This window comes from Indicator indicator, chromosome 7 (assembly GCF_027791375.1).
Source record: "Indicator indicator isolate 239-I01 chromosome 7, UM_Iind_1.1, whole genome shotgun sequence".
Classification (NCBI taxonomy): Eukaryota; Metazoa; Chordata; class Aves; order Piciformes; family Indicatoridae; genus Indicator; species Indicator indicator.
The window spans coordinates 32438780-32450868 of NC_072016.1; the positions used below are offsets into that span (position 1 = coordinate 32438780).

Sequence of the window (12089 nt, forward strand, 5' to 3'; positions counted from 1 at the left end):
CCATCTTAGCACTATTGGACTGAAGAGACCACTTCTGTCCTTCACTTCACCCATTTTTGGAATACAAGGGAAAGCCACTTTTTCATTTGCTCCCAAGTGAAAACCATACCAACTTTCTTTCCTTTTAATGAGCAGTGCAGATGTCTCACACATTTTACTTGGTTTCTTATGATTTGTCACTTTTCATGGCTGATAGGTATGCAAGAGCTCATTACTTTGGGGAGCCTAGTGAGAAAAACTGTGGTTGTGAAGCATGATTCTGGCTGTTTATAGAAATTTCACACAGGAAAGTTGTAGCAAGCTGATAAACACCTTCTTATATATTACAAAGGGTCTGATCAAGAGAAATATGTATCTTTACATTCTACATTATTGCTTGCACAAAAGGGGGAAGCAGTTAGAAAGGTGACACTTCCCATGTTTATTTACACCTGTATTCTTGTGTACACAAATGGGGGAAGTCATTTTTCAAAACCCCTGTATTTCTCAGCTGGTTACCTCACTTATTTCCTCTTTTCAGTAAAACTGTGGAGCCATGAGCAGAATCCTATTTCACTTTCTAATTACTTCTAGTAAAAGGGATTCTTTCACGATCACCACTGTATCACCAAGCCCTACAAAGGCTCAATATTATTCTCATCCTTGGTATATTACAGAGAGATGGTGTTGAACAAAGCCTTGAATATATAATACTTCCTCTGGAAACTTCAAGAGAACATTGTTATTTGAAATTAAGATGGCATGCCACAATCTTCAAAGCTTAAACAATTTGCTGATAGTGGTCAGCAAAAGGTTCTCACCAATCCTCATCCCTTTACAGTTCTCCTCCCAACTCTTTAGCACCTGTTGGCACATTCTCTCTCCTGCTCCCTGCTCTACCACCTCCCCTTCAACTTCAGACAACTCGGGTTACACTTATAAACACAAAGAAATATCTCAAGCTTTCAGCAGCAGCAGCCTGTCTGAGGGGTGCTTCACCCTACAGACTCACATGGCTTTCATTTAAGGACCTGACTCTGGAATTACTGACACCACTGCTTTCTCTGTGCAAACCCCTGGCTCTGTGGATGATTTTCTTGAAGGTTAAAGCAGGAGGCCTCTGAACCATGCAATGCCTTCTCACTGCTTGCACGTTGATAAGGGCAAGTGCACACCATGGATTTCAAGGACAGGAAGGCAAGGGCAGCAGTAACAGCAAGGTGCAAAGGGATGGTGCAGCCCAGCATTTGTACCTCATCCATCCTATGTGACAGCACAAAGCTTTTCATCTTTCTCACCATTTCCACAGCAGGAAGATGAAGGTACAAATCTTAGGAAGCAGCTGATGTTCATGCAGTGACTCTCAGATCAAAAAGGCCAAATAAGAACAGGGTAATTGCAATTAAACATAGCCCAAGGTCATAGGATACATGGGGGTAAGTTTTAACCTTAGTGCTTTTGGTAAAAACCAGACTCACTCATTGACATTCTTCCCATCCACACTCCCTTCCAGGAGAGTAAATAAACTCAGCTGTGGTTGTTCAACTGCACTGTAAAATAGCTGCTCCAGCCCAGTGCAGCAGAAGCTGTACAATTGGGTGCACAAAGCAATCCCCCTGGCACCCTTCCCTTCCCTTCCCCAGGAGCAACACTGTAAAGAAAATTTTACATTTGAGAAATGCCTGGAAAAATGTTTTAAAGCTTTGCAAACCATTTACCTGGAGTCATTAGTTATGAAAGCCTGGGCTTATTGCTGTAGCCTTCTAAATAGAAGCTGAAAGTAAGAGCATTTTTGATTGCAAGGAGCACAAACCCAAGCTCAGTATAGCCATCTCCTTCCTAATTTCATACCTGAAATTCAGGCCTTATACAAAAACAGACCTGACTATTTTCAGGAGCTAGTAACTTATGGAATCAGAACTATTTTGGTTGGAAAAGACCTCTAAGGTTATGGGAATCCAACTGTCAACCTAAGACCAACATCACCATTAAACCATGTCCTGAAATGCCACATCTACACTTTTTTTTTTTTTTTTAATACCTCTAGGGACAGTGACTCCATCACCTCCCTGGGCAGCCTGTTCCAATACCTGATCACTCTTTCAGTGAAGAATTTGTTTCCTAATATCCAACCTAAACCTCCTCTGGCACAGTGAGAGTTTTTAAAAAACTGTTACAGATATAAATGGTTAAAAAAGGGGTTTAACACAGAAAGTGCAGGTAGAGTTTTCTCTGTCTCCTGCTGAGCAGTGTGTAGCACTAGCATGGCAAACATATTCATTTAGTCCTGGAACAGAAAACATTTGAGCTGTGCTCTGACTCACTGTGCCTCTGCAGCAGCAAGGATTACTGTTATCTGCTCACAGAAAATCATCGTGGTGGGTCTGTTCCAGCCAAAACTTCTGCTCCACCAGACTGAGGTTTTATGGAAATTACTTACCTGCCTCATCACTTGAATTAGGCAGCTGGAGAGAAAATGCAACGTGATAGCTGCCAGACTGCTTAGCATCATGTCTCTTTGTTGCTATCTTTTTAGGTCTTCTGGGTATATCCACAAATGCTGGAAGTTCACAATCAAAGACACTTTGCAAAGGGTATTTAGTAGCCAAGTCGCCTTCATTTGTTTTCTTTTTATTAATTGCATTATTCCCTGTTAAGTCTGCACTCAGCTTTGATCTGAGTGAAGTCTTGTTTTCTCCTAGGAGCTTTGTTTGATGTATCTCCTCTATTGGCTCTCCATTAGCTATGCCATCTACTCCATCTGCTGTTAATCTAGATGAACTGCAGTTCATAGTGAAGGACAAGGCTGATCTATGCGTTTTTTGGCATTTAATTCGAGGTTGGTCAATACAGACATTGAGTGACTTGTCTAAATAATAGATGGTATTTGGACAGTGCTGAGAAACCTGAAAGTGGACACATGAGGTGAAGGAAGGTGGTACTTTTTCTCTGCCATCACTGCTCTGAAGACTCACACTGTTCTCCTGATTTCCAGGGACGAGAAATTGCCTTCGTGCTGCTTGTGAGTGAGATTCAGAAATCTTCAATGAAGAGTCAGGTTGGGGCGCATGGTTTCGTGGAGGACAGTGATGGAGGACAGCAGGGACCTTGCTCAAGCTGGGAGGCATGGTGTTGGGCTCTTGCACAGCCCTGGGTCCATGTGCTGGGTTGCTGGAGCCAGCAGCAACACGCCTGGCCGTAACAGTTATGAAGGCAAACCCTTGCTGCGGATTTTGACACTGTTGTTCCTCTGCAGTAGTAGAGTCCAACTGAGACATGGTGTCATCTAAAGATCCCTGAATTTCTAATCTGCTGGGATTGAATGGTCTGTTGATGTTGACTGAACCATGGCTAGCCAAAGACTGCTTTGTGTGATAAGCACTGAGCTGGGGGATCATGGGCTGCATAGGCAAAGCAGGCCAAATCGGTTCTGACTTCTGCTCATCAACCATCTGTGAAGCGACTACTGGGAAAAGGAGTGTTGTATTTTGTGATGAGAGGGATCCCTGCAAAGGAAACCATTCAAAGTATCAATATACTCTGTTGTAATGCATGGAGCTGTTTCTCTTCTCCCATCAAGCACACTAGGCAGTTTTGTTCAAGATTACTTGTAACCTTTCTATTCATACTATCTTCCTTGTCATTTAAAAGCACGCGCTCTTGAAATCAGCTCTGAATTGTCTGCGAGACTCCAGTGAAGAAACTCATCACTCTGAAAAACTTATATTCTAAACCATTTTTTTTCAGCATTCAACCCATCATTGCAGTTGGGATTTATGGCTGCTGTGTTCATTTAAAAATGTCAAAGGCAACATCCAGTTTCAGACTCTAAACCACTCTTTCACTGTGGTTTGCTGGTATTTAAAATACATTTAAATATATAATGAATCATCAGCCTGAAGGTCTACGTGTGGCATCACATTCTACAGAGGACATCTGGGCACCAGGGTCATGACTGTTCTATAATCTAACCAGTTAAAAGCACGGAAAAACTACCCCATGATCCCTTCCACAAGTGCAATAAAATTATCTAGAAGGGCTCTGGGTGCTATTTTAATTCATTAGTTCCCTCTCATTTATGATTGCTTGGCAGCACCTATCAATAATGAAAAACCACATTATGTCCAAGATTGATGGACAGTGGACCAGATTAATTTTTCCAACCATGGCAGTTAACATCTATCTTGATGGACTGTGCATTATTTCACTCGCTGTGACAAAGGAGATGCTTTTACATTAAAGCTGTCTGAAAAAGAGTAAACCTGAGTTTAAAAATATTCTGCTGTTATTATCTCCAAACAGCTGGTCACCTAAGTCACATGCAGTAAGGCATCTGGCCCATCTCATTGCTGCTGTCAGTTGACTGATTAGACTACTCCTGCCCTGTGTTCCTAGATCTCCAGATCTTAATAGGAAAATAACCCACAGAACTGGCATGCCAAATCTGAGGATTAGCTTCATAATGAAAGCTCATCCAAGCTCATTCGGGGTTTAGGTGTCATTTGCTAGCTGAACTGCTCCTGCTTGATATGAATTGGTTGGACTTGATGATCTTAGGTGTTTTTCCCAACCTTAGTGATTCTATGAATTCATCTTAGTCCTATCTAGACATCTATCATCATGTAATAGGATCACAGAATTGCTTTGATTGAAGAAGCCCCTTAAGATGATCAAGTCCAAGCACTAAACCAGTACTGACAGGTCACCATTAGAACACATCCTTCAGCACCACACCTACATGGCTTTTAAGTCCCACCAGAGATAGCAATGATATCATCTGATAATCAACACCAATACTTGACAAGTGCTCCACAAAACATAATTCTCTTTTTCCTCAAGGAAAACTATGTGAGCAACAGAGTTGTGACCAGCCAGGTGCCATGGTCATCCTTCTCAGATATTGGGTGCAGCTGTGACACTGCACTGAAGACTATGAAAAAAAAATAATTCCTGTGCTCCTGTCCTCCATTCACAGAAACAGCAAAGAAAAATGGACCCTTTGTAACTCTTGGGAAGGTCAATTTGGGAACCCAAATAGGTACAGATAGATCAAGATTAAGGAAGAGAGATGCCAAGTAAATTTTATCAACTTTTTAAACCAGCTGCCTGTGGTTTTGACAATTCAATAATTTCACAGCCCTAGGGAAAGCATTTCCTTCCTCCTTTGTTTCTTTCATGGTTTCTAACAACATTTGCCACATATTTTCTACACTACATTTATTTCTACCTACAGGTTAAGACCTTTGCATGCCTTCCCAAACTGTCCACTTCCCCAAGATTTCTACAGAGCAAAGATGAACTTGCCTTGAAATGTTTTATTTTGGATGTACCTCTCATGCTCCAGTAGTTAAATTGACATTTATTTCATTTGTTAAGGGCTGCACAGATGAAGACATCCTCCAAGAGTCCAAAGGCACATCAAAAATGTTTCTGATTAGCTTCAAACTCCTACATCAATATTTTAAATAATTTACTTCTCTTTTTGCTACTCAAGAATATATATGTTCCCTCTCCTAAACCATTGGCAAAGAAATGGATCTTTAAGTTTGATCAGCTGATCCTATGCTCACTGGGAGCTTTCAAGCTGCACTGCATCTTGTGAATAAAAAAGAACGCACTTACACAAAGTAATTGTGGTAAACTGAAAACCTCAGGCTCTTGAGAACATCTGAGACAGAGGGTACAGATATTTTGATACCACTTGTTTTAGTCTCCTGGGGTGTTTTTAACAACTTCTCCCCACCCCCCAACACATGTGATTTCCTCCTCTCTCCCCCCGACAAAGAGTGTACAGAATCACGACATTTAGCCATCATTTTATTTGGCTTTTCTGCTGCCTAAGCTAAGCCCAGCTAAACACCACCAAGCCCAGCTAAACACCACCAAGCCCAAACACACTGCTCAGCAATCAGCAATTGTTTTGTAAACCTGAAAGCATTCTGCTGACTGCTATCTAAATGCAGCTTATTTATTTTACCTTGGGAGAGCTTGATTTCCTCTCTGCAGCACTCTCCCACTGAAGGCCTGTGCGTGTCCTCTGATCATCAGTGCCCCGTAGCTTTTGGGTCACTCCTGGGAAAAAAAACACAGAGAAAATAACGTTCTTTTCAGTGTTCTGGAGGAAATGAGTTAGAAAATGTGGTTTTAAATGGAGTGTAAGCAGGAGAGAAAGAGCTACTGTAAATCATCTGATTTCCCTGGGATCTGGTTATCCAAGGGACCATCTCCTTCCATCTTCCCAGCAGAGGCATTTGGAACACTCCAGGGATACTGTTACAAAGATGTGTTTGTGGGCAGTCTCGCAATGTGTTCAGAGATCCAAAGCTTGGATATCTCTGCTTTGGATTTCCATGACTTCAGGCAGGAGGGTGGAAGAACCAGGGAGATGGGAAATCTGGTGATAAGGAAGGAGAACAGTCTAAGAACAAGGAGCAGCTGAGGAAAGTGGGGCTGTTCAGCCTGGAGAAAAAGAGGCTGAGGGGTGACCACACTGCTCTCTACAACTCCCTGAGAGAAGGTTGGAGTGATGTGGGGGTTGGTCCCTTCTCCCTAGTCTCAAGTGATAGAATGAGAGCAAAAGGCCTCAAGTTATGCCAGGGGAGGTTCAGATTGGATATTAGGAAAAATTTCTTTCCTGAAAAAGTGGTCAGGCATTGGAACAGGCTGCCTAAGTAAGTGGTGGAGGCCCTGGAGGTGTTCAAAAAACACGTAGATATGGCACTTTAGGGCATGCTTTAGTGAGGCATGGTGGAGTTGGGTTTACAGTTGGACTTCACAGAATCACATAATACATCCAGTTGGAAGAGACCTCAAAGATCATCCAGTCCAATCCTCAACCCAGCACTGAAGGGTTGACACTAAACCATATCCTTAAGTGCCAGGTCCACAAGCTGCTTAAAACACCTCCAAGGATGGTGACTCCTGGGCTACTACCCTGGAGAGACCACTCCAATGTTTGATAACCCTTTGAGTGAAGGAGTATTTCCTAATATCCAGCATGGACCTACCTGGTGCAGCTTGTCTTAAGAGTTGATGGTCTTTGAGGTCTTTTCCAACCTTAATGATTCTGAAACGTGGATTTCAACAGACATTGCTTCTGTGTAGTCTCCAAAACTAGGAGCACCAATGAGAACATTCATGGTCTGCATGTTCTGTGCTGGATTTTAGTCAAACTAAGTCACCTTCTCTTTTAAAGAATTACAGTAATTTTAAAATCATACTGACGAATTCTATTGCATCATAACTTCCCTAGCTCAGAGAGGACTCTCCCATCAGTACATCAGTCTCTGATGTTGTCATCTTTGGTCTTCCATAAGCACCAGCCTGCCTGCAGCTTTTTACACAGAGCTAAATTCCATGTAACACGGAGTCTGGGCTCTTGCAGCAATGCATTATGCCTGCTGTCAACCATTTTGCCAGAAGTGACATTATGTTCTACTTTGTCATAAGCATCCAAAATTGATTTCCAAAGATTCTCCATTTGGACTGAAATCTCTTGATGTTACTGGCTGTTGCTTTACAGCAACAAGTCACGCCACTGCCTGGACCTTTTGTCTCTTTTTTCTTTCCACTTAGGCAGCCTGCCACAGGAGTTGATAATATTTTGCTAAGCAGAATCTCAGTTTACATGTAATATTATATTAACAAGGGAATATAAATCAGCTCCACTTTAAGAAGCACTCATTACAGCATATCCACCACAGAAAGCTTCATGGCTTCTCCTTGAGTAGGAGTAGAAGGACAAGAGGGAGAAGGTATCAGGTCTACCCTCCATCAAGAGATCTCCTTGAGTTCCACTAGGGAAGAGAAACCAGAACACAAAAAGGATGTTTGATGAACCTTCTGCTTTAATAAATTATATTCAAGTATGTTTAAATCCTTGACTGGCACAGTTCCAAGATGTCAGTGTATCCACAGCTGGCACGAAAAAAAGTTGTTCTTTTGTCATTGAGCAACAGAAAGTCCTGAGCAGCATAGAAGACAGCTGGACTCATTAGCCACAGTATTGGGAAGCATGAGGGGAGGAGAGAATCCAAAACGTAGCCAGAGCAGAGCGTCCACTACACATCTTTTTGGCAAAGAAATAACACACAATTGTGGTCAGTGAAAATGCAATGAACCTGACCCAGCACTGCTGCACAGTCATTGCTGGCACAAAACAAGGGCAAGATGCCCTTGGAGCCTGCTCTTCAGCCTTCTGGTACACAGAGAGAAAGAGGTGCTGCACTTCTTGTGCAGGACAAAAATCCAGGAGCAGGGGGATAGGGGAAGCTGCTGGGTAAATCTCCTGGAAAGGTTGTTTTCACGGTGTCAGTACTCTGCTGAACTAGATGTGAATCCTTCACTGCAAATATAAGCTGCCTTATTTACTTTTGAAAACAACTAAATTGGGAATAACTTGCAGAGAAGGATAAAGCAAAAATTCTTGGATTAAGGCAAGAACTCAAACATCCAAAAGTTTGGTATAAAAAAAAAAAGTATGTAATTAAAATGACAACTCCAACTAAGTTATATATATTTTCCTCAAATGCTTTACAGTAAGAGCACCACAGATCAAGCTGGAAAGCTACAACAGGAGAACATCAACTTGTGAATGTCAATGCAAGGAAATCCAGAAGGCTGGCTGGAGATAAATCAGATCCAGACAGGCATGTGTTGCCAGATGGCCTTTCATGAATTTCATTCAAATGTATTTTCAGCACAAAAGACTGAGTACTAGGGAGTCAAATAAGAGCAAGTTGTCAAAGACCACACTGTAGATAATGTACAACATGGAAGTTACTCTTATCAAAGTGGCTTCCTGTGATAAGCAACAATTTGCAGGTAGGACCTTCCAACTTCCCAAAATCTTGGAATAGATTGGTTAATTCCTGCTTGTATAACTTTGAAAAGGATCCGGTGTGGAGCAGGAGAGACAGGAAGAAATAAGGTGGGAAGAAGAGGAGGAAGAATACTTATTTTCTGAGCTAAACCACACAGAGTGGAGTTTTGCATTGCAATTTGTACCATATCCTGTGCAATGACATTCCTTTTATTACTATGGTAATCCTATTGTTGGAAGACACTCAAACTTTTGGCAAGTCATTTAATGTAGTCGCTCGGATAGATTAAATGGCATTGGTGGCAAAAGCTCCAACGATTTTCATGGTATTATTAAATCTATTCTTGGAAGCTTCTCATTTGTTAACTCATGTCAACATAACAGACAGAAAAAACAACCACAAACCTTTAAAAAGAGCTTGAATTTGTGTTTGAAACTAAGATACTTCAAGGAGAAAAAGGGTTTAGCTGAGATGTGTCACAGAGAGGGTTTCTATACCAGTTCTCACTGCTGACAAAACACATTGCACTGCAACTCTTGCTACACAACAAAATGCAAAGTTCAGTTTTTCCCTGGTGTGAAAGCATGAAAGAAATGGCATTTCAAGTACTTTCCATCTCTGTGGGGAGCATAAGAAACTTATTTCTATCCAAGTTGAAATCCTGAGAACTAAACTTCCCCAGACCTTCCCTTCCCACCGTAACCCGCCTCCCCAGCTTACAAATGGGAGGTGCAATGAAGAATAGGGGAGCAATTGCTGGCCTATGAACTTTGTCCTAGTACATCTGTACTCTTTTTTCATTTCTTCCCCCCCCCAGCCTCACAAACACTGTTTGTTGAACCAAACGATACGCTCCTTGGCAAGGCATCTGGACATCCGGCTACAGACCAGGGTTTTCCTAATTACGGAGTGCAGCTGGAAATGATTCTCCCAGTCTCGAGTGCCTGGATGTCTGCCTCAGGCCAACTGGCAGCCGACTCAGATAATGATTCAGAAAAGATGTACTTGTAAATCAGCTTGCTAAAACACAGACAGATTGCAAAGGTGAGGGTGCTGGTGAAAAACAGTGTACCATGAGTGTTTGGCATGCATGGCACAGCCTGGTTTGTAGCCAGCTGAGGTTCTGTTCAGAACTTGAGACACGACAAACGTCCATGGATGATGGTCTTTTGTCAGTGTTTCGTGCCTTTGCTAGGCACACACAGACTGTCACACTGGGAAGGGTTGTCTGATGACACCCAGAGTGACACTGGGCAGAGCTGGAATGACTTTAGACCACTGGTCCTGGCCTCGTCTCCAGTTTTTGTCACGGAATTTGCATATTTCATTCATTTACTATTCACATGCTTTCAAATTACAAATTCCAAATGCATGTCAGCATATTTGATCTCCTCCAAGCCCTGCTTACTCCGTACTGATCAGCTCTGCCATCCCCTCTGAACCACAAGCATCACCTCAAAGTGAACTCACCTGGAGGCTCCAGGAACCTCCAGCACTTCCCTCAAAACACCAAAACCAGCAGCACAGAACAAGTACATCAGTGTGAAACAGGGAAAACTTCTCCACTTTACCAAAAATATTATCATCTTTTGTTGATGCTTAGCTCACCATCTAAGATACCTGTGTAGGGATTTGGGCTCCCTCCCAAGTCCATGGCAGTCAGGGTCCCTATAGCTCCCAGGTCAGTGCTGTTGATGACCCCAAAATGCTCAAATTCCCCACTTGGGAGCTGGGAGTTACAGAACATCAGTGGCTTGGCTGCAGGGTCAAGTATGAGAGCAGTCACTCAGCTAATACAACGTCTTGGGCACCACTTAAAGATTATTTTTAAAATCCTTTTTCTCCTTCTACACATTGTTGCTACTCTAAGTAATCAGGCAATAAACCATACCATTAAAACCAGCTTGGAGGAATTAATTTATACTTTATTCTGCTTAAAACATTAGATTTATTTAAGTTTCCTTCTAACTTTTTTTTAATTATTATTCAAATACCTGAGGAAGCCTTGAGGGGAAAAAAGTGTCATCATTAAAGATTTACCACATTCCCTCTAAGTGAGGGCTGGGAGAGATCATAATTCACTTCTTCAGATCTGAAGTGAGTCATCCAGAAAAACCATACAGACATTACAGATGTATCCAAGATGAAAGTCAAGTCAGAAGGAACACTAGACCAAATTCACATATTCTGGTCTTCTTCATGTGTCATAAAGAAAAAATATCATAAAACTGCAGAGACCATTCTCATCTAAAAAAAAAAAAAAAACTGAACAATGAAGCTAAAGTTCACAGGCCCAGTACTAAAACTAGAGACAGACAAATGCTGCAAATCCCACCACAAAGCCAAGTCCTTGCTGAGATTAAATTGATTTACAGGGAATATACTTGTGAGTGTGGTGTTTGCTTGTTAGTGGAGACAGTGATGCATCTCCAAAAAGCCTTGACACAGGCACAGTTGTGTCATCCCTCAAGGACGTTACCCTGAGCCTTCAGAAGTCAGCTTAAGTTCAAAGAATCACAGAATGGTAGCAGTTGGAAGGGACCTCTGGAGACCATCAAGTTCAAACCCCCTGCCAAGATGGGTTCACCTAGAGAAGGTCACAAAGGAACACATCCAGGCAGATTTTGAATGTCTCCAGAGATGGAAACTCCACCACCTCTCCAGGCAGAAATAGTAAAGGGTTGCATTGATGATGGTCCAAAGGCAGCATCCAAGTGAAGAGGGGGCACAGGCAAAAGGGCAGGAAGGCAGCTCCACAGGCACACATCAGTTTTACTCTTATGATCTCGGCAAAATTCACCTGACTGTCATCCCTGCAGGATTTGACATTTCGCAACCTTCCTTCATGTGAGACTAGACAGTAGTTTTCACTGAGATACTTCAGGAGCACACAATGCCATCCTGATAGCTCAAATGCAGCTAGAAGCTGCACTGTACTTACCCATCAAGAGAGGATGACAGAAGATAGAGTGCATCAGCCCTGGTAAAGCAGTTCTGCTGAACTTCTTGTAAGAAGTAGCCTGCCCCTACTTACAATAGGGGTCAAAAAGAAACACAGGTTTAAAAGGAGGAAAAAGCAGCTGCCAACTCTTTTCCTTGACATCTTTCTTGTCAGGAAAATGAAAAAAAGAAAGCCAAAAGAATGCAAACAAGCACTTTGCCACAGAAGAAGGTACTTGAACACAGTTGCACAAAGATAACAGCATTTTAAGGCAGCTTTTCCAGGAAGATTTTCTAACCAGAGTAAGCAAAACAGCCTGAAATCATTTCAGTCTGAGCAGGATTCAT

The 12089-nt window shown here is 42.2% G+C and overlaps 1 protein-coding gene across 1 annotated transcript in view; it reads right to left on the reverse strand.

Annotated features, from left to right (window-relative positions):
- C7H10orf90 (chromosome 7 C10orf90 homolog) overlaps window positions 1-12089 on the reverse strand; it is a 77186-nt gene that overhangs the window by 34556 nt on the left and 30541 nt on the right. Inside the window, exons 2-4 of the mRNA XM_054382720.1 lie at window positions 10410-10559; window positions 5957-6051; window positions 2420-3485 (exon numbers count right to left, since the gene is read on the reverse strand). Of these exons, the coding sequence (XP_054238695.1) occupies window positions 2420-3485; window positions 5957-6051; window positions 10410-10559 (1311 nt within the window). The remainder of the gene's footprint in view (window positions 1-2419; window positions 3486-5956; window positions 6052-10409; window positions 10560-12089) is intronic.